This window comes from Desmodus rotundus, chromosome 2 (genome assembly GCF_022682495.2).
Source record: "Desmodus rotundus isolate HL8 chromosome 2, HLdesRot8A.1, whole genome shotgun sequence".
Taxonomy (NCBI): Eukaryota; Metazoa; Chordata; class Mammalia; order Chiroptera; family Phyllostomidae; genus Desmodus; species Desmodus rotundus.
The window spans coordinates 123,520,575-123,544,954 of NC_071388.1; the positions used below are offsets into that span (position 1 = coordinate 123,520,575).

General features: G+C 33.6%; 1 protein-coding gene across 1 annotated transcript in view; it reads right to left on the reverse strand.

Annotated features, from left to right (window-relative positions):
- The window catches only part of ACTR3 (actin related protein 3), a 60,926-nt gene that overhangs the window by 16,355 nt on the left and 20,191 nt on the right, over positions 1–24,380 (reverse strand). Inside the window, exons 2-6 of the mRNA XM_024569615.3 lie at positions 16,531–16,586; positions 12,840–12,964; positions 7,059–7,169; positions 3,672–3,767; positions 2,121–2,228 (exon numbers count right to left, since the gene is read on the reverse strand). Coding sequence (XP_024425383.1) covers positions 2,121–2,228; positions 3,672–3,767; positions 7,059–7,169; positions 12,840–12,964; positions 16,531–16,586 — 496 coding nt within the window. The remainder of the gene's footprint in view (positions 1–2,120; positions 2,229–3,671; positions 3,768–7,058; positions 7,170–12,839; positions 12,965–16,530; positions 16,587–24,380) is intronic.

Genomic DNA, 24,380 nt, shown 5'->3' on the forward strand with positions numbered 1-24,380 from the left:
AGAAAATCAATGGAAACATGAGAATGAGAGAAATGTAAGCTATAAAAAAAACCCAAACAGGACTTACAAGGACAAAAGCAAATTATCTGATATTAAAAATACATTAAATGTAATTACAGCATATTAAACGATAAGTAAAACATAAACACCTTGAAGACAGAAATAGAAAGTATCCAAAATGGTACAGGGAAAAATAAGGTTAGAAATAATTAAAAAGACTATCAGTTAACTATGAGATAAGGAAGTAAACGAAGGACCGAGCAGATATGTGAATAGTGAACAAAAACTTTCCAGATATGATGAAAACTACACACCCATAGATCCAAGTAGCTCAATTAGAAGAATTGCAGAAAACATTTAGGTACCATCCCAGTCAAACTGCTGAAATCTAGTGAACCCAGAATATGTAAGGAGATAACCTGACAGCAGCCAGACAAGAAACATTACATTCAAAGGAATGAACACTGGAATTACAGCAGACATTTTCAGAAACTAAATAAGTCAGAAGACAGTAGAGCTACATTTTTAAAACACAGAAAGGTAGAAAACTGTCAATCTAAAATTCTATACCATGTAAAATGATCTGTCAAAAATAAAGGCAAAAAAAAATTTTTTTTTCAACAGATGTACATAAGTTGAAAGAATTCATAGTCAGTAGATCAGCATTATAAAAAAAAAACATTAAAAGCCATCATTCAGACAGTAAGAAATGATGCTAGATGAAAATATGGATGTTCACAAAGGAATAAAGAGTACTAAAAATTTTATGTGAGTAAATATAAAAGAATTTTATGTGTTTTTCAAAATCTCTTTTAAAGACAACTTTTTGTTATGGGCTGACTTCTGACCTATCCCTCTCAAAATTCTTATGTTGAAGTCCTAGTCCCCAATATCAGAATGTGACTGCATTTGGAGATAAGGGCATTTAAAGAGGTAATTAAGTTAAAATTAGGTAATTAGACTGGGCTCTAATCTGAGACTGGGACACAAACACAAGGTTTGTAAGTCAAAGAGAGAGGACTCAGGAAGAGGTCAACCCTTCCAAGAACTTGACCTCAAACATTTTAGTTTCAATATCTGTGAAAAAATTAATTTTCTATTGTTTAAGCTTCTCAGTCTGTGGTACTCTGTTATGGCTGCCCTAGCAAAACTAATATACTATTTATAATAAAATAAACTAATATGTACTATTGAGTAATAACATGTAGAAGTAAAACGAGTGACAATGACAATATAGACTAGAAGTTATGAATGTTAGAATATTATTTTGAGTTAGACTGTGATAAGTTAAAGATGGTTATTATTTATAAGCCCTATAAGCAACAACCCCAAGAAATTAGCAAATGACATTAAAAGAACAGCATAGCTAACAAGTCAATAAAGAAGATAAAATAGAACTATTAAAATAATCCATTATTTCAAAAGAAAGCAAGTAAATAAATGATCAATACAAATCTGAGCAGTCATTTTGGATCTAGGAGGCACAATAAAAAAGCTAATATGTCATTAAGATTAGAAGCACAAAGGCCTTGGCAGAAAAATGCTATCTCGGACAACAAACTGATTTGATGCATTTTTCTTAATATCCTTTACTAAAATTCAAATCATTAAGGCACAATCTTATCTTAAGTTTTTCATACAAAAAAACAGTTCCCTAAAAGTCATTAATGGTCATATGCTCAAAAGTGTCATTTAGTTAAGGTATACATCAGTGTGAAATTGTTAATTAAGGATGAGAGAGACTATCAACTGGCTAACAGACACAAACATACATCAAACTGGAACACAGAAGTCCATGTTTAAGAAAACAAAGGAATATATTTGCATTCCAGATACTCCATCAGTTCCTAATTATGAATTAGAAACTATTTCTAATAATTTTCTAATTATTTTCTAGCAGTAGTGCAAAACTATAGCAAAAGAAATATTTTAGAATTTGTTTTTAAAATTTTAACAGTAATTTGAGCAAAGTACATCTATAGCTGAACAAATGGCCAAATAACAGCAAAATTTTAAAGTGTACTATTTAAAGTTTTTAGAAAGTGGTATTAATTCATACACTTCAACTTTGCCAAATGTGTTATTTGATGTCTTGTTCAGTAATTTTAAAATATCCTTACCACAGGAATGACATGAGTGACACCGTCTCCACTGTCTATTACCGTACCGGTCAATGTCCGTTCTCCTACTTGTCTTGAGGTCCAGGATGCAGCTAAGGCAAGAACAGCCTTAAATAAAAAGAAATTACACCGGTAAAAAGTAAAAACAAACGTAATTAAAAAATATTTTACTCAAGTACATTATTCAACTTTAAATGTAGTGTGTCTGGAAAGAAAATAAAATAATTAACACTATGCAATCAAATTGTTTACATCCTACGTTTTATTAGGACAAATTAAGGCTTATGTTTGCTTTTATGGACATATTTATAAACTTTCAATATTTTAGTGAAGGCCATTTTTCTCTTAAAGCCAAAAAAATTTGGAAGACTAATGTGAAATTGTAAATTACTAAGATTGCCAGGAGTTAAACTATGTTTATATGGGATAGCCTGTTACAACCAACAAAGTACTGGAAGTACACAACCAGCCACCCAATCACAAGACTTATTCAATACACAGATGGCCATAAACAAGTATCATTCCTAAAAAATTATCTCCAAATTTTCTAAGTAACATGCATTTAGGGACATGTAACTATTTATCACGAGAAAAGCCCTTGTGCACTTCCAAATACTATGATTTAATTAAGAAACAAAGTTGGTAACATTTTTCTGTGAAGAATTGTGGCATGGGCAATAAAGTGTAATTCTTCTAAAAAGGAGTTTTCAAATTAAGAAATTAACACAGCTAGTTCATTTTAAAAAATCTAAATTTCATGCAATCTACACCCCAAACAAAATATATGACTAATAATTTTTTTAAAAGAGCTAAATTGGCTTTATTTTATCTACTTGCAATATAATAGCTGAAAGGGACCTAGAAAGATATCTAGGCCGATCTCAAATTTTAACACAGGATCACACCACAATCATTGAGGGCTAACAGAACTATACCATAGTTTATATGCTCATTAAGCATTTGTGATATGCTAGGTATCACATTTACTATGGAGTTAAGAAAATAAGAGGTGAGTTCCAATACTAAGGGGTGGGACAGAAGCTGAAGATTATATACAAACTAAGCGCAACAGAATATTACAGGGATTTATGATATATGGGATACAAAGAGGTACAAAGGACAAGGTGGTCAAATATGCCTAGCAATAAATCAGTCAAAATAGACTATTAAAAAAGGACACAACAAATGTTACAAGGATAAAGGAATACATAAAGTTAATGACATGAAGTAAATAAGTATTAGTTCCCTTTTTTCCTGTCCTATAAAAGACCTTACAATTAACCAAACACCATTAACTTTCTTTAACACTTCTCTTTTGCTGACTAGATAACTCAATTTCCTATAATATGACTTCTAAATTATCAATTCAAGAAAGTTATGATTTGCTTTGAGGTTATTTTATATATATACATATATATAAGTATAAAATATGTATGTGTGTATGTATATGTGTGTGTGTATATATATATATGTATATATTTTTAAGCATGAATTATTAAGGCAGATTAAAATTTAAAAGTCAAGCATATCTTAATTTGTAAACCTGCTTACCTGCACAGCAATGTACAAGCCTGGAACATTGAAGGACTCAAACATTATTTCAGCAGTATATTCCCTGTTTTCTGGAGTATTCAGAGGAGGTTCGGTCTATTAAGTTGAATAAAATTTTAAACAAACAATATCAGATTATTTTGATAACTTTATAATTTTAAATAAAAAAATTTATTTCAAACATTGTTTAAAAGGCATTAAACTTAAGAGATAAAGAAAAATATAGAGAATTCAAACAGACTTATACATATGAGAAAATAATGTAGTTATTCACATAAAAAAAGAAACTGTATTACTATATCCCAACACTCATAAGAACTAAACATTGAGAAAGAAAAGGAGGGAAAGAGGGAGGAGACCCAGTCAAATCACCTTGTAAACATAGTAATGACAGACCTCCAGACAAACTTATCAATGGTATTTGCTAGTGGAAGAATCCTCATCTATGCAAAGTTTATAGCAGGATGTACCTGGTCTGTCTACAATTATAGTAAATAAGCCCAGATTCTCCAAATTTATGGTACAGCTTCCTGGAAAATGTTAATGAAGTTACATAACTGTTAAGTGAGTATAAAATCAAGATGTTTACACAGTTCTCTTCAGTTTAAGTTATGGGGCTGCATACATCACTTGGGGGGGTTAAGTCTGGGGAAAAAAGAACCTAGGAAGCAGCACTGGCAATCCTGAACCTCGTGTTTTGCCTATGCCTCATGATCATTTAATCATTTAAATTATCAAAGTTGGAAATAGAAAAAGACCTCTTATTCTTGAGAGTCTGATATGATGACCCAATCCTTTTTGTTATCACAAGTATCTAAACTTGAAGGGCAAAACTTTTAAATTTAATGGAGAAGAATTATCTTTTCAACCTTGAAGTCGTTCATTGATTCCTTTGAGAAAAAATTACAAAGAAAAAGAGTGATAAAATTCGAATTCATTACATATTAAATCTTTTTTCAATTTTAAAAGACACTATAAAAGTTAAAAAAAAAAGGAGTAGACTTTTTCCAAATGCAAAACCTGTAATAGCTACACTGACTGGTTTGAACTTATTGAAGAGAGTTTTGGAACCATGTTCAACAGTATGAGGATATTTAGCAATACATACAAAATTAAGCAAACTAAAAAGTCAAGACAAGTAAATTATAAACTCCAAGACAAACAGAAGTACCATGTAAAATATAGTCAGAGACTTCATAAGGAAAACATATCAATAGCTAGTAAGTACATTAAAAAGTGCTCAATGTCATTAATAATCAGGAATATGCAAATTAAAATCAAAATGAGAAATCTTACATACTCACTGAAATGGCTAAAACTAAAAAGACTGACCTACTAAATGATGAACAGGATACAGAGCAAACAAATCACTAACACACTGTTGGTAGGTGTGCAAAATGGTCCAACCCCTTAGAAAAAGTTCTGGAAGTTTCCTGTAAAACCTATTACTCATCTACCCTATGACAGAAAATTCTATATCTAGGTATTTACACAAGAGAAATGAAAACACAAATGCACAAAAATTTCTATAATGTTCACAAATAGCCAAAATATTCTTAATAGTCAAAAACTGGAAACAGCTCAGGTGATCAACAGAAAATACACTAGTCAGGCATATTCATATCATAGAATACAATCCAGCAACAAAAGGCAATACACTATTGGTACCCTCAACAACATAGATGAATCTCAAGATTATAATGACTGAAGTTTTATAAAAGAGCATATCTTGTATGATTTCACTTTATGAATCTCAAATGTAAGCATGAATCCATGCTGAAAAAAAATCAGATCATCAGTTGCCTCTAGGGCATGGGGGCAGGGATTAACCAGAAAAAGACATGAGAAAACTTTCTAGGCCATAATGTTCTAGATCTCCATAAAAATTTAGATTAGGTTACACAGGTGTATACATATGTCAAAATCAGGGGATGGGCAAACTACGTCATGAATCTTGTAGGCCAAATACAGCCCAATATTTGTTTTTATAAAAAGAATTTTATTGGAATACAGCCATACCCATTCATTTCAGTATTGTCTGTGGCTACTATCCTGCTTACAACAGCAAAGCTGAGTAGCTGCAACAGAGACCCTATGGGCTACAAAACCAAAAATATTTGCTCTCTGGTCCTTTAGAGAAAGTTTGCCAATGCCTGTCTACTCAAATCCCATAGAATGGCATGGTTAAGATTTGTACATTTTACAACATGTATATTCTATATAAAACAAAAAATGTAAACAAATAATGAATTCTAGTTGATGTTCATGCTAAACTATTTAGGGGTAAAACAACTCCATCTGCGACTCATTATGAAGTGATTAAAAAAAGATGGAATAATGAATGGATAACCCAATAGATGTCATAAAGCAATTATGGTAAAATTAATTGTTGAGCCTAGGTTGTGGGTATATGGCTATTTATTATAAAGTTCTTTCAACTTTATGTTTATGGTCCAGCCATAAACAATACAGGCATACCGTGTTTTAGTGCACTGAGTTTTGTTGCACTTCACAGATGTTGTGGTTTTTTAATAAATTAAGACTTCAACCAACAAAAATATTATGACTCACTTTACTGCAGAGGTCTGGAACCAAACCTGCGATATTTCCAAAGTATGCCTGTATTCACAAATCACCATGGCAAAATGTAAAACATTGATTTAACCAAAATCTATAATATAACTATACTGAGAGGAGAGGAAGAAGAAATAGATTTCATGTTAAGAGAGGGGAAATAAAAGAAAAAGAACAAAATATCATCATTTTCACTAGGTGGTAAAGAGCGTCTAATATTTACAAAACAAACAAATAGAAGAAATTGTTTAAATTTATAAAGTATTATTCAGAAAATAACTGAAACTTTAAAATGTTTGCCTCTGGGGAATATGAATCAAGGGTTGGGAGAGGTAAAAAAGGAGTGAGTTAATTTTTTTGTTTTAAATCTCATATGATTGGATTTTTTAAGCTATGAGCATGCACTACTTTGGTAAAAAGAAGAAAAAGGTTTAAAAATGAAGTTGATTAAATTTTTGTTATGAGGAATTACAAATAAAATGACCAGACTAGAAATAAAAAAGTGGTTTATTTCTTTTTCTGAATCTTACTGTTCCTATCAAAAAAAATCACATATTAATTATCAAAAGAACGCATTAAGTGCCTAAACATTTATGTGCTTCAACATTTTACTGGTCTAATGGAACCTAGAACTGGATGGTCTTTTTTTTTTAGAACTGGATGGTCTTAAAGATGATAGAGCTTTCTAACAAAATCTTTTAGACATATGACAATTTAATAAACAATAAAGTATGCCCTAGTGAATAAAGAGATGTGATGAAAATATTTTTGGTTTCTTCAAGTCTCCTCAGTGAAATTACAATTTGTACTTACTAAGAGAAAATAATGGTCTTCAGGCTCTGCCCTTAAATATTTAAAGATCACTTGTTCCATAAACCTTTCCATCAAATCCCAATCTTCAACTATACCATGGCGAATTGGCCACTATAAAACAAAAATAAAACACAAATATTATTAACATCAAATAAAACTACCAAAAATTAATAACCCAAGGAATACTATAGCATTAGTAGATATTTGATTAGGACAGCACTTCTTAGGTATGATAATCAAACTACAAATCATTCTTAAAAGATGAACATATAAATATTTGCAAATAAAATTACTCCTACAAAATATTTTCAGATGGTTCATTATATTTTCAAAAAATATAATGAAAACATATCAAAATGTTAAAAATTGTAACTTTAGATGGGAGGTCATTTACACTAGTCTTTCTGGACTTGTTTCTGAGCTCCAAAGGCCAACTATTTCTCTAACAATGTATTGGATGTCTCTCAGATACATAAAATACAACTTGGTAAAAACTAAACTTATTCTCTCCTCCCTGTACCACAACCCAGTCAAGAGTGTTTCTCCTTAAATATTCTGAATCCGAAGAAATAAAGAACAGCAAGGAAACTATCCAAGAGCTTGGAATTATCCTTAATTATAATGTACAAAATTACCACCAATATCTTGCTAATCATTCCGTTACTCCATAAATATCCACTTTTTTATTCTTGGCCAAAAAAAAAAATTATTTGTGCACACATCTAATCAGACTTCTAGATTTAACTATCATTTTTCAAGTACCCCAACAGTAAATATATAAAGTAGAGGATCCTGTTAAATGACACAAGGATGCAATTATCAGAATATAGAATATGGGACATTTAACAAGACAAATAAGCAAAATTTTTCCATAAATAAAGACAAGGAGAAATAATATACACACAGAAAAGAACCTATAGATAAAGAGACTGAAGAGACATCAACCAAATCCAATGAGTAGATGTTGTTTGAATCTTGATTCAAACAGATTAACTAACTTTCAGGGAAATTTGAGCACTGGCTACATTTCAGATAATATTAAGAAACTGCATACTGTATTTAGGTGTGATACATTTAAAATACATTTACATTTTTGAAAGTCCTTATCTTTAAATGATAAGTATTTGTAGGTAAAATAATATCTGGGGATTTACTCTGAAATAATCTGGGGGAAGATGGGTAGAGAGAATCAGATAAAAGAAGGTTGGTTACAGGTTAGTAACTTCCAAAACTCTGGGAAGGGTAACTGAAGGTTTATTATATTCCCTTGTGTACTTTCATGTACAAATTTTCCCATGATGAAATTTTTCCCATTTTTAAATCATTTTTATTTTTCAATTACTTATGTACATTATTATATTAGTTTGAAGTGTATACCACAGTGACTAGACATTATATAAGTTACTAAGCGATCTTCTTCAGAAATCTCACAGCCATGAGATACTAAACATAGTTATTAGAAAATTATTGACTCTATTTCCTATACTATACTTTAAATTCCCATGACTATTCAGTAACAGCCAATTTGTACTTAATCCCTTCACCTCTTTCACTGAAACCCCCAACACCCCTCCTATCTGGCCACCATCAAAATGCTCTCTGGGTCTGTGTCTGTTTCTGTGGTTTGTGCTTACTCATTTGTTTTTTAGATTCAATTCTTGATATTTATATATTGCCATTTTATTGTTCACAGTTTTTTTTTTTTTCCTTCTTAAAGAAGATCCTTTCTCATTTCACGTAATACTTGTTTGATGGTGATGAACTCCCTTTAGCTTTTTCTTGTCTGGGAAGCTCTTTATCTGTCTTTTTATTCTAAATGATAGCTTTGCTGGGTAAAGTAATCTAGGTTGTAGGTCCTTGCTTTTCATCACTTTGACTATGTCTTGCCAATCACTTCTGGCCTGCAAAATTTGTTGAGAAATCAGCTGACAGTCTTATGGGAGCTCCCTTGATGATAACTAACTGCTTTTCTATCACTTATTTAAGGATTCTCTCCTTGTCTTTATTCCTTGGCATTTTAATTATGATGTGTCTTGGTATGGGCCTCTTTGGGTTCATCTTGTTTGGAAGTCTCTGCATTTCCTGCACTTCCATGTCTATTTTCTTCACCAGCTTAGGGAAGTTTTCTGTCATTATTTTTTTCTGATAGGTTTTCAATTCCTTGTTCTCTCTCCTCTCCTTCTGGTATCCCCATGATGTGAATGTTGGCATGCATGTTGTTGTCCCAGAGACCTCTTAACACTATCCTCTTTTTTTTTTTGGACGCTCTTCTCTTTGCTATTCTGATTAGGGTTTTGGATTTTTTGTTTTCTTTTTGCCTCCTTATATTCTAAATCACTGAGTTGATTCTCCACTTCACCTACTCTACTGTTGATACCCTGTAAATTATTCTTCACTTCAATTAGTGTATCCTTCATTTCTGTTTAGTCCTCTTTTATGCTGTTGAAGTTCTCACTAAGTTCATAGAGCATCCCTATAACAAGTATTTTGAGCTCTGCATCTAGTAAATTGCTTGTCTCCATTTTGCTTAGTTCTTTTTCTGGAGTTTTGTTCTATTCTTTCATTTGATGCATGTTTCTTTGTCTCCATGTTTTGGCAGCCTTCTTGGGTTTGTTTCTATTTATTAGGTAGAGCTATGTCTCTCAGGATTGGTAGAGTGGCCTAACATAGTTAAGTATTCTGTGGAGTCCAGTGGCACAGCTTCCCGATAACCCAAGCTGGGTAACTTGGTACACCACACCCTGTGTGTGCTGTGTACATCCTCCTGCTGTAGTTAGCCTTGATTGCTTTTGGCATGTCAATGGGAGGGATTTACCCCCAGGCTGATCAGCTGCAAAGACTGGCTGCAACCACCAACCATCATGGAGGATCAGCTGTGAAGGGGTCCACCACAAAGCAGGACTTACTTCAGCCTGGCTCTGATGCCCACTGAGTCTACCCCTTAAGAGTGTCACTTATGAGGGGGTTGGATAGTGATGCTTTGACATGGTCTGAAGCTGTCCACTGGATACACTGGCGCTGGGTCCTCTCTGGAGGTGCAGGCCAAGGTCAGCTGACACATGTGTTCTGCCCAGGGCCACCTGACATGAGTTACAAAGTGATCTGCAGCAGGCTGCTACTTGTGCTGAGCTTGGAGGTACCTAGGCGAGGCCAAGCTGTGAATCAGAGCCAGCTGCTTCTAGTGCCGGGCCTGGAACCACTTAGCAAAAGGTATGGGGCATGCTGGAGCCAAATGCTACTTTTTTGAGAGATTTTAGAAAAATCTGAAGCATAAGCCAGCAGAGGCCACTCATGGAAAAGCCACTGGAAACAGCTTGGGTGGGCCTGAGCTTGATGGATCAGGGTCTCAGGGAATCACCAGGACAGAGCAAACAGAGTAAGACAGGTTAATGAAGTCTCAGATATGGTGCCCACCTATAGGCTCTGTGGTGGGAGGGCTCATCAAAGGAACCATGGCCTTTGCCAGCACTTCTCTCTTAGAAAAGGCTGCTCCCTCTACCCCAACTCTTGCCCTGATGCCAGATAATTCAGTTCCTCCCCTTATGTCCCTGGTACTTTTCAAGCTGCTGCCCCAGCACCGGAGCACAGAGGGAGTAAGTCTGAGTAAGTCCATGTGCAGGCCCTTGAAGTGGAACTGCTTGAGAATCCAGAAGTCCTCTCTCTCCCTCATTCTCAATCCCCACTGGTTCTTACAGCCAGAAGTTATGGGGACTTCTCTTCCTGGCACTCAACCAGGGTACAGGGGCCTGATGTGGGGCTGGATTCCTCACTTCTCAGGGGGAATCTCTGCAACTCTGATATCCCTCATGCAAGTGGGACAAGGCATTCTGCATCTCCATCCCTCCTACTAGTCTGGATGTGTCTTCTTTTTTTATTTCCCCAGTTGTAGGAATTTCACTCAAGCAGATTTCAGATAGTTCTGAATGATGGTTGTTCTGTAGTTCAGTTGTAATTTTGATGTGGTTGTGGGAGGAGGGGAGTAACACGTTTACCTATGCTACCATCTTGACTCAAAGTCCCCATAATGAAAATTAAAAGTTTAGTACTGGCTGGTGTGGCTCAGTAGATTGGGTGCCTGCCTGCAAACCAAAAGGTTGCTGGTTCGATTCCTGATCGGGGCACATTCCTGGGATGTAGACTGGTTCCCCACTTAGGGGCATGTGAGAGGCAAGTGATCAACCTATCTCTTGCTCATTGAGGTTTCTCTCCCTCTCTCCCCCTCCCTTCCCTCTCTCTAAAAATAAGTAAAATCTTTAAAAAAAAAAAAAAGAAAGTTACATGTTTGTGTGCACACACACAATTTCTGTTTTGCTCTATCGCCACTGCCATCACTGTAGTCCAAGTCCTTGCCTTAGCTATTACAATAATCTGGTCCTGCCAAAAATGATGCTGTGTCCCCAAAAAATAAAAACAGCCAACAAACTGAGTTTTCATTATTTTCAAACATCATAACAATTGCTTTGTCTGTATTATCTCACTAAGCCTCTCAACATTCCTACACTAAGAATATCTCCATTTTATAGATGAAGAAACAAAAACCTAAAAAGGCTAAGTTACTGAGTGGAATCACAAGCTAGAAAGCAGCCAAGGAACAGACTTCAATATTTGTGTTTTTAATCAGTATTTTTAAACCCATTAATGTTGCCCACAGGACAACATGGCCAAACACCACTTTGAACTACCTTATCCTGGCCTACCTATCCAGCCTCCTCACATGTTTCCACATCATTCTCTATACTTCAGGCACACTGGTCGTTCATTTCCAGGCTCCCTTATACTTAAGAGCCTTCCTTAATGTTGGAGTCTCTGCCTAGAACAATTGCCTATACAATTCACCTAACTCCTATTTTATCATTCAAGCCTCAGCTTAAAAGACTTATTTATTCCTCCAAGACTTTTGTCAGTCCACAAACTACGTTAGCGACTCATGATATATATTCCCACGGTATGCTGTACTTTACTTTTTGTAACACTCTTAACACTTGTAATTATTTCAGTGTATTCCTTTCCACCACATTGTAACAGCCTCAACATCAGGGAAGCCATTTTTTACTTTACTACTGTATTCTCAGCACTTAGGCAAGGTTTTTCCACATGGCAGTTGTTCATCAATGAATATAAGAGAAGAAATGAAGTACAAAGGACAAAATTTGCAAATCAGACAAAGTCAATGTTCAAAAATAATAAATGTCAGAATAGTGTTTACCTTTTGGAATAGGTAGGAGGGGTGACTGAGCATGGGAATCTGGGTTACTAAATTTACTCTATATCCTGACCTTTTATGATTAAAGTCATAAAAAATTTTTTAATTGTATAATTAAGACTTACCTATTTTACTATACATAAATTATACCTCAATAAAAAGGAAGCAAGGGTAAGAAAAAGAAAAAAAGAGGTAAAGAGAGTGGAATTTCCAGATGTTATAAACTTCAAAAATGAGAGAAATGGTATGGTTTTGAATACCAATGAGGGAAATGTCTCTAAATGTGGCAATGTTGAGGTCAGAGAAAGCCAATCACACTGATGGTAATGAGATCTAGTGGGTATGGAAAAGTAAATAGTTCTGCTCACTTAACAGGTTTAAATTTTCCTCTTGGAAAAAAAAAAAAAAAAAAAAAGGCTAAGTTGGTAGGGGCCACAGGAAAAGAAGAAATTTTCACTGTAAAGAAGTTGAGAGTATTAGGACTATAATTGAGTGAAATTTTAAATGGCACAATCATTAAACAAGCTAATTTTTTGAAAGCGTATATATTATTTATTTTTACAAATCATAAAATATACCTTTGTTGCATATGTAGGCTTTTCTATTGCTTCATCACCAATGAAGAAGTCTAGGTCATCAACACCTTTCATCACCCTCCTTTGAGCTTGATCACCCACTTTTGCTGACTCCTTAATAGCAATACCTTTAAAATAAAAGTTTTTTATACATGTCAAAAATTTTATTATTTTCAGGTGAAATAAATTTATAACTTATACTTCCTCCATTATAAAGTGCTATTAAACAAAGCATGATTTAGCACATTTAAATTGTCAAAGTAGAGCACAAAGGTCATAAGAAACTAATGACAAAATTCATTTAACACAATGAAATCTCAACCTAAGGACCCTAGGGCTCAAATGTTAAAAGCCAAAAAAAGAAGCACTACTCTGGGAATGTGTAAGTTATATTTTTAAAAACTATGTTAACATCTATTTTAATTTTATAATCCCACCAAATCAATATACGCTTGATGGACAATCAGAAAGAGAAAACTGAAAAACACTAACAAATGACAATAGGAAAATTTCAAGGGGAGGTTTTTTTTAAATTAGCTTTCTTCATATTTCTATCCTATTTGCACTATTAAGGATTAGTAACTTAAATATAACACTAACATAAAGTTCTGTTAAACTTTAAATCATATACAAAAGAAAAATTTCAAATCATTTAGGTAAAACTCACAATAAACCCCTTAAATAACTTCAGAAACTCAGCATACAGTTTCTAGACTTAAAACATTGCGTATTTCATAATTAAGATGTAAATTCTGCATCCTCCCAGTTAAGAAGTCCTTTATTATTATAATCAACTATATATATCACCTACATATAACATCTATAATATAAATTAAAAAATAATTATCTGCATGCATTTAAAATTAATCTGGCATTCAACTTACACTTTCATTTAGGAACAATTATATCCTTAATAAGGTGTGTAGAAAATATTGAAGGAAAGAAATTCTAAATCTACTTCTAAATGCTAGAAGTCTTCTCTAGCAATTCATTTATAATTTACATACACATCCAAATAATTCACTATAAATTTCCTGGAAAACAAGGATATATATGAAAATAACTTTGAACTACATCTATAGCCTTTCTAGATCAAATATCCATGCTCATCAGTGGAACTGATTATATCTGCTGATTATAGACACTGCAGCTATAGCATTAAAACTGGCTGCGTGAAAAAACTCCAAAATTAAAAACTTCTTTCAGAAGGAAATGAATTTTTAACATGTTGCAATTTCTCATAAGACAACAAAAACTTCCAAGTGGGCACTAGAAATATCAGAGAATACTTTGTAAAGTATATACTTTTCTAACTATTATGCTGTATACCTGAAACTAATACATAATAGCATTGAATGTACATTGTAAAAAAAAAAAAAGGCAATGAAAACTAAAAGTTCATATTTTGGTAGAGAGATGAAATAGAGAATGGATAAAATGGTGATTAGAACCTAAGATTCAAAAGATTAAGATTATAAGGGTCTCCAACAACAACTAAACATAGCCACTTAGGGATATAAGCAAAACCAAATTTGACAAAGACGAGAGTGATACATCAGTAACCACCCAAACTAAATGTTTGATCACAGCATAGTGCCTTATAAAAGATTATAAATTAAAAGACTGCAAAATCAGCATTTTTGTGGTTTGAATTGTGTTCTGCAAAAGACATGTTGAAATCCTAACCTCAGAACATGACTTGATCTGGAAATAGGGTCTTTGAAGTTAAAATGAGGTTATTAGAGTGTGCCCTAATCCAATGCCTGGTGTCCCTAAAAAAGGGAGAAATTTGGACACAGACAACCACTCACAAAAGAAAGAAAATATGAAGAGACACAGGGAGAAGGCATTCAAGTGATTATGTATACAAGCCAATGAATGTCAAGGAATATCAGCAAACACCAGAAGCTAGAGAAAAAGGAAGGTTTCCCCCCTAGAGATGTCAGCAAGATCATGGCCCTGTTGACAATTTGATTTTGGACTTCTAGCCTCCACAACTTGTAAGTTTCTGTTGTTTTAAGCCACCCAGTTTTTGGTATTTTGTTACGGCAGCCTTAGGAAACTAATATAAGCATATACAATAGTTTAACAACAGTAAACTCAAATAGATGGGTGGGCAAAAGTAGGCTTACAGTTGTAATACAAAGAAATAATAATTAATAAATAATATAAGAATAAACTGTTTCATGCACTCACAAGTGTTAACCTACTTTTGCCATCCTATATAACTAAAGTCAAGTACTAGTCCACAACAGTACTTCTATATGAGTCAGCAATTGAGCTAATATTTGTCATCAAATTCTTTAAAAAAACAACAATCAGTAAACTGATACATAAATGTGGGGAAAAGGAAAGAAGAGCAAACCTGTCTTTCAGTGTAGACAAAGACAATAGTACCACCAAACTAAGACCACTATACTCTCAGAAATGAGCTTTTTCATTAGTGTCACCTAAAATCCATTCTAGATATTAAAGAATTAAACTTAGGTAGATTAATTTCTTACAAAATCAATTCCTAAAAAAGTATACCAAAAGTATATCAGAAGTACAAAATTCAAATAGGTTTGTTTCCAGAGTGAAAAACAATTAATATATATATATAAGCTCCCCTTTTAGGTATACTTTTGATAGCATATTTCTCATATTTCACACATTTCATTTTGTTCTTGCTATACAAATTATAAAACAATTGACCTGTTCATGTCCAATGAGTGCCCAATTGAGACTAAAAGATCAGCAGTTTTTGGCAAACCTAATAATATGTCCTAGTTCTCAACTTCACTAATTCTGAAACTTAAGCTGCTTTCACTCCTCTCTCCATGTTTATTTTTCCATTTCTTTCTTATTTTAATAAATTAATGATATACAAAGATATTCAAACAGTCACATAAATACTACTGTGCAAAACAACCGACACTCCCAAAATTAAATTATCTAGGAGTTTTCACCACCAAGCAAAGGTTCAAAATGTTTGTCATCTAATAGGCTGAAGTTTTAACTCAAGAGCAGGACAAGTACATCAGAGGTATTACTATATAGAATGTAAAAGGTGAATCATTTGACAGTCTAAAGTACAAAAGCATGCCCATCAAGAACCAGATACATAATTTGTACTAACAAATAAAAGCACTAACAAACAAGTGTAAGAGTATTTTTTAAAAAATTACTGAAACATAAACTACTGAAAGTTGGTGGTCAGTTAAACAAAAATAACACAGAACAATGGTGCTGTGTGGTTATAAGATACTAGAAAACAGATGAAGTTAACATCTCTGAAGATGAGATGCCATCCTTATTTTGAAACACAGCCTCTTGTCAGGGAAGTTAAGAAGCACAAGGCGCTGCAAGCATTAATCAAATCCACAAACAAAATGAGAGTCTTCACAGGTGTGTGATGGAGGATGCACTCCTTAACAGTTAGTTCAAGCACACCCTGTTAACAGCAATATCTTTAAAGCAGAAAATTAATTAATTCATTTTTTTCTTTGGAAAGAGATATTTGGGAGATTTGGTGAATGAAGCTAAACAGAGATTTCAAATGAATGGTTACAGGTGCAGAAATGAGGCCAGACTTAAACTTCACAAACTATATATTTAAAGGATTAAATATTAAAAGATATCAGAAATGATTCTCTTACTTTAAGAAAAATGATCTTTAAATCAGTTTATTTCAGGCTTAAAAGAAAACACTTACAGGAAGGGATGATAAACTGTGGTTCTGTATTTCCAGCATATCCTAGTTTTGTATACCTGAGAAACAAACAAAAAATGTGTTAAGGATTTTACTTACATCTTAACAATTATGAATGTATTTCTAAGATTTCCATTTATTATAAAGCGAGGTTCCATGGTAGGTAAATAATACATAAAATTCCACAGCTTAAGTTCATTTAAATGCCTCTACTTTCAAAATTGTGAACACCCATATTTTTTATATAAAATCTTCGCCCAAAGATATGCTTATTGATTTTACAGAGGAGGGAGTGGGAAGGAAAGAAAGAGAAAGAGAAACATCAATATGAAAGAAACATCAGTTGCCTCCCTATGCGCCCTGACTGGGTATCAAGCTTGCAACCCAGGCATGTTCCCTGACCAAGGATCAAACCTGCAACTTTTTGGTACAATGCTCCAACCAACTGAGCCACCCGACCAGGGCAATACCCATAGCTTTTAACCAGAAATTCCACTTCTAGAAATTGATACTACAAGGATATTCATACATATTTCAGTGAAGTAACATATAATAAGGCCATGTTATCGTACATATATGTGTGTAGATGTATATACTACATCTTTTTTGCTACAATTTTGCTTCTAACAGCAAAAGACTGGAAATAACCAAAATAACCATCAAATAAGAAACTAGTTGAATATGCCAAATTTATACTATGGAATATTATACAGGTATTTAAAGACAGACTGAAGAAGCTCTTTGTGTATTGAGAAAAACAATCTCCAAAATGTATTATTACGAGAACAAAGCAAGGTACAGAACAATGTTTCAAGTATTCTATATTTGTATAAAAGTAAAGGGACAAGGTAAAGACATATAAAATAATAGTTGACTGTACAGGTATAGAATATCTCTGAAAGAGTACAAAGAAATCAGTAACTGTAGTTGTCCCCAGGGAAGGGAACTGGGATAGGTGATGGTCAGAGTGAGAAGGGAATTTTAATTGCATATAGTCTCATACCATTTGAATGCATCACTATTTAAAAAATAACTGTAATTTTAAAAATGTTTTGCCACAGTGGATACAGCCTATATTCTGACAATAACAAAATAATAAATAACAAGCAGCACAATGGGGGCTTACTTAGGAGACAGCTGGACACTTTATGGCTATGTGGTAAAAAACCTGTTGACCAGGAGAAGGCTTTAAAGAGAAAGTAACAAACTATTATATTGTTCCATATTCAAACCCACTGCTAAACAGTAGGTAGGTAAATTACTGATATTCTTTGTATTCTAATAATATCCACAGAACTTTTTTTCTAACATAAAAGGAGAGGAAATCTTAGGGGGTTTTTTGTCCCCCAAACATTGTTTTAAGAACCTGAGAGTACCAAATAGACTGAATCTATTAAAAATAACAGAAAAATATAAACTGTTCAAAATGTGATATTGCTCTACTGACTAAACTCCTTCAAAGATTCCCCATAGCCTATGTTTTTTTAAATTATTTTTTATTATATTTTTCCCATTACCATTTGTTCCCCTTAAGCCCTCTCCCACCTCCACCCACACCCCATTCCCCTGCAATCACCACACTGTTTGTCCATGTCCATGAGTCCTTTTCCTTTTTTGCTAGATCCCTCTACCTCCTAAACCCCCTGCCAAGAGCTGTCAGCCTGCTCTCTTCTACGGGTCTGTCTCTGTTTGGCTTGTTTTAAATATAAATAAACAAAATATCTTTGCAAGGCATACAAGAGAACCCCCTTTAATACCTGGCTCCTGACAACCTCCCTCAGAGGCCCAGACACCATGCCAGACTCCCTCCCTAGCTATAAAACTGCTGAGTTTCTGAGCAGACAACTCATTTCAGGCCACAGAGCCACTAGTAACACTGTTCTAACTACAGGAAATGAGCTCCTTTCAACACTAATTATAATGTCTAAACTCTTACTCATCCTGAAAAACTCAGGTTAAGTATCACCACCTCTATCTGAAAACTTTCAAAAACCTCCCACATAGTTGATTACCTCTGCCCTTGTGAGTACAAGTATTATTTAATAATAATTCCTAAGTCTTGAGACTCCCTCATCTGTAAAATAAGAACTAAAGACTATTCACAGTATCAAATAAGAGAACAAAATAAAGCATTAAGTGCCGAACCTGGCACAAAATACCCATTCAGTACGTGTCAACTCTAATTACAATTACTCTTTTCATCCACTCTCTCCAATTTTTCCATTCCTCCAACAATGAGATAAAGGCCATGCAGGTACCTAAATTTTTAAATGCTTATAGTCATAGTACAAATTATCCCTTTACCCACAAATCAAGGTCAATCTGTAGAACATTTTTTAGATTATAGCTCAGATCTGATATATTTTTATTGCCCTTCCAATTTTTTTTTATTATTCCAAATCAGAGTCTCTTATTTATGTGAAACCGTTGTGTTTAATAAAACAGAACCCCTGTAATAGATGGATGTCATCATGATTGAAGAGCTCACATTCCCCTGGTTAGGAGACAGAAAAATTAGAATTAGTCAAATGCACAAAATGACCATCAACTAGTATGAATAATCTGTTCCCATTGAATTCATTGAAAATCAACTGTAACGTAGGTGAAATAAGAGTGTAGACTCAGTTAAAACAGCACCCAAAAAAGCAGAGACTACAGTGGCCCTGAGAAAAAGAGGGTCAACCCTATACTTAGCTCCTCCAAAGGACCAATGAAACTGTGCCTTATCAAAATAAAGGCTTGTTTAAATAAGACACTGCCTAAAACTGTCTGAGCCACAACACTTCAATGAGTTGAGCTGTCACTTCAACTCATTATATACAGTACCCTAACAAACAACACAAAGAATATCTTGTTTCCAATTCTATGACCCCTACAAAGGAAAACAGAACAATCTCCCCAAAAAACTCACTGCTTAACTCAAAAATCTTCACATGAAGCTGCACTGCCTACAAGATTAAGCATAAAAATTGTGCCCATTTCTATAAAATGGTTAATTGTAAAAAGTTCCTAAAGTCCTTTCCAACAAAAATTATGATTCTGATTCCTTCAGCTGACTTAGTAAGGTTCTCCATAATAAGCCCCAATTCTACTTACATGTCTCCCACTGTTTGCTTCTGTGAACACAACTTGAAGCACACTCTTTTTCCCCTATATGACTTACACATTTTCCCTTCACATAATATCTGTGCTTATACTTCACCCTCTCAAAAGCTCTCACAACTTAGGATTCCTCCATGAAGTTTTCCTGATCATTTTAACTATAAGCCAGTCATCCTTTCTTTCAATAAACCATCTCTGCCACTTGCTGAACATGTATACAAGCCTATATTACTTTTATGTGTAAATATCATCTCCCAAATATAATACTAAGATATCTGAGGAAGAAACCATATTACAGCAGAAAGTCTCTTAAGAAACCTCCATATAACAAATTCGTCAGATGAATCAACACTCCACTCTTGGTCAAAATCAAATTCTCTAGGTTGAGCATATTCGGCAATAAATTACTTTCAAAATAAAACCAAAAGAATCTAATTAACTTATTAATACAAGAGTGAAAACAAGTATGCTCTTCCTCAAAACACATAAAAACTATATGAAGTATATCAACTGTATAATATATCATTACACCTAGTCATTTCTACCATAATGAAAACCTCATAGCAAAATAATTTTCTAAACTGAGGGGTGGCGGAATAAATATATTTACTAATGTTCTACCGCCTTGATTTGAAAATATAAATAATATTTCTAAAGAATACAATCATGTGAATTCTGAAGACAATGGGTAGAGATCACTAAATTATAGTATTTAATGATTACCAGAGATGACAATACTTTCACTTTTTTTTTTAAATGAGGGAAAATGTCCTAGTTCACTTAACTTTAAAAGTTGTTTGGCCTCTAAAAGTTAATTTGGTTCCTGACCCAAAGAAAAATGTAGTATAGGATACAAAATTAAAAAAAAACAGAAAAGTCATATACTAAAATCTGGAAAAGACTTGCTGAGTTACGCAGAACACTCAAAAACTCGTATTTTCTCTGGTGGACAGACAGCAAAGTGCTAGGTGACAAAATAAGAATTTGACTCTTTAAAAATACTCCCTTATACTGTTACAAACTTTCAAAACTGGTTTGGAAATTGGGCTTTGAAAATACAAAAAAAATAAAAGTTAAGAAACAAAGTACCGAATGCATTTAGAAAAGATGTCACAAGAAAAAAAATCAGATTGGGACTACAGAACTGTCAAGCTTAAAAAAGACATTTTAATCCTCACATAAAACACTTCAACGCTCATACGATGAGCATAGATTAGAGGCATTTAAGTAGAGAAGGGAGGAGAGATGAGAGGAAATGAGTCTAAGTGAGGGAACTGAGTCTAACAGCTAAGTCTAAAAGGATGAACTAGAAAATGAAGTATATTTCCAATCGGTTACATATCAATGCATAAAGAGTATAGTAATACATAAAAAGTACATTCTAATAAACTGGAGGAAACCTGGATACAGCTAAAAAAGGTTTGCTTAAAAACTTCATTTAGGTGGGGGAGGGAGGTGGGATTGGCTGGGGTGGGGTGGAGGGATGGGGAGAAAATGCAGACAATTATAACTGAATAAAAATTTTTAAAAAAACACAAAAAAAACTTCATTTAAATTTTCTTTATATAAAATTATTAGAAAAATATAAAATAGTAAATTTTCTAAAACTTTAAAATGAAAGCTTTTCACCCTGGCTGGTGTGACTCAGTGGCTGAGCGCCAGCCTGCGAAACAGGAGGTCACTGGTTCGATTCCCAGTAGGGGCGCATGCCTGGGTTGCAGGCCAGTCCCCAAATGGGGGCATGTGATCAATGTTTCTCTCCCTCTCTTTCTCCCTTCCCTCCTCTCCCTAAAAATAAATAAATAAAACCTTAAAAAAAAAAAAAAAAGCTTTTCAAATGCAAGCATCCATTAACTTAATTTTATCAGTTTTTATACTTAAAATGACTAACTTAATCAAGACATTGTTACAGTAAACTTTCAAAATGCTCAATGGACACCATAGAGAAGAAACTTAAATAAGATGGCAAAAAAATTCCTTTCACTTTTTGTCTGACTAAAAGAAACTCCTTTCTCAAGATGGCAAAAGATATTTCATGCAAATGGAAATGAAAAAAAGCTGGGCAGCAATACTGACATTTGACAAACAGACTTTAAAAGAAACACTAGAGTAGGAGACAAAGAAAAACACTACATAATCATAAAAGGAGCGATCCAACAAGAGGATTTACTCCTTATAAATATTGATGCACCCAAGAGCACCTAAATATGTAAAGCAAATCTTGATAGGGGTAAAGGGAGAGATCAATAACAACAGACATAATAGGGAATTTTTAACACCCCATTGACATCAAAGAACAGATCTTCCAGATAGAATATCAACAAGGAAACAAAAGCCTTAAATGACATATTAGATCAGATAGATTTAATTGATATATTCAGAGTATTTGACCCCAAAGCAGCAGAATACATATTCTTTCATATGCACATGGAACATTTTCTAGGACATACCACGTATTAGGACACAAAACAGATTATCAATAAATTTAATAAAATTAAAATAATATCAAACATCTTCTCTGACCATAATGATATAAAACTTCAAAATCAGTCACAAGAAAAAAACTGAAAAACACACAAAGACATGAAAGCTAAGTAACATGTTACTATACAATGAATGGGTTAAAAATGAGATCAAGGGAAAAAGAAACCAAAAGATATCTTGAAAATGGGAACACAATAACCTAAAATCTATGAGCTACACTGAAGCAGTCCTAAGAGGAAAGGAAATTCACAGTATAACAGGCTTATCTCAAATAAACAATCCAAGCTTACACCTAAAGGAATTAGAAAAAGAACAACAAACAAAACCCAAAGTGAGTAAAAGGAAAGAAATAATTAAGACCAGAGCAGAAATAAACAAAATAGAATCTAAAAAAAAACAATACAAAAGATCAGTAAAACCAAGAGCTTTGAAAAGACAGATAAGATTGACAAACCTTTAACCAGACTCACCAAGAAAAAAAGAGGAACCAAATACATACAACCAGAAGTGAAAGAGAAGTAACAACTGACACCAAAGAAATATAAAGTATTTTAAGAAAAGATTACAAACAACTATATGCCAACAAACTGGACAACCAGATAAAAATGATGAATTCCAAGAAATATACAATCTTCTACAACTAAATCAGGAAGAATCAGAGAATCTGAATATACAGATTACAACTACTGAAATTGAAGCAGTAATCAAAATACTCCCAGCAACAAAAAAAATGTCCTGGACCAGATGACTTCACAGGTGAATTTTACCAACATTCAAAGGAGAACTAACACCTCTACTACAAAAAATTAAGGAGGAAAGACTCCTAAGATCATTCTATGAGGCCAGCATTATCCTAACTTCAAAACCAGATGAAGACATAACAGAAAAAAGAAAATTATATGTCAATATCCCTGATAAAGATGCTAAAATTCTCAACAAAATATTAGCAAACCACATCCAACAATGCATTAAAAAGATCATACACCATGACCAAGTGGGATTTATTCCAAGATGCAAAGTTGGCACAATAGCTGTATCAATAAATGTGACACACCACATAAACAGAATAAAGGATAAAAGCCACATAATGATATCAACAGATGAAGAAAAGCATTTGATAAAATCCATCAGCCATATATGATAAAAATTCTCAGCAAAGTGAGAATAGAGAGAACATACTTCAACATAATAAAGGCCATATATGACAAATGCACAGCCAACATTTTATTCAATGGACATAAGACTGTAAGTGTTTCCCTTAAGACAGGGAACAAGACAGTAATGTCCGCTTTCATCACTCTTATTCAACATAGTACTAGAAGACCTAGCAACAGCAATCAGACAAGAGGAAGAAATAAAAGGCATCCAAGTTGGAAAGTAAGAAGTAAAATTATCATTGTTCGCAGATGGCATGATACTATAATCCCATTTACAATTGCTTCAAAAACAAACAAACTAACAAGCAAACCTAAGAATAAATTTAACCAAGGATGTAAAAGGCCTGTACTGGGAAAATTATAAGACACTAAAGAAAGAAACTGAAGAACATACAAATAATTGGAAGCATATACCATGTTCATGGATAGGAACAATTAACATCATTAAAATGTCCATGCTACCCAAAGCAACCTATAATTCAATGTAATTCCTATTGGGCTACTAGCGAACTTCAAAGAACCACAAAGACCCCAAATAATCACACAGCAATGCTGAGAAAGAAGAACTTTAAAACAAACACTATAATAAGAGACAAAGTATACATCAGGGGAGACTGTAGCACTTCCTGGAGAGTATGCTGTGGTCCCCCTGATGTTTGCCCCCTGCTATCTGATATCCAACTATACCACACTATCTAACATCAAACTATATTACAAGGCCATAGTATTCAAAACATCATGGTACTGCAATAAAAACAGACACAGATCAAGAGAACAGAATAGAGAGCCCAATAATAAACCCAAGCCTTTATGGCCAAATAATATTTGACAAAGGAGGCAAGAACATACAATGGGGCAAAAATAGTCTATTCAATAAAAGGTGCTGAGAAAACTGGACAGATATGTGCAAAATATGAAATTAGACCACCTCCTTAGACCACACACACAGACACACAAAAACAAAAACTTCAAAATGGATTAGTGACTTAAATGTTAAGATTCAGAACCACAAAAATCCTAGAAGAAAACATAGGCAGTAAAATCTCAGACATTTCTCAGAATATCATTTTTTCTGATATACCTCCTCAGACAAGGGAAACAAAAGAAAAC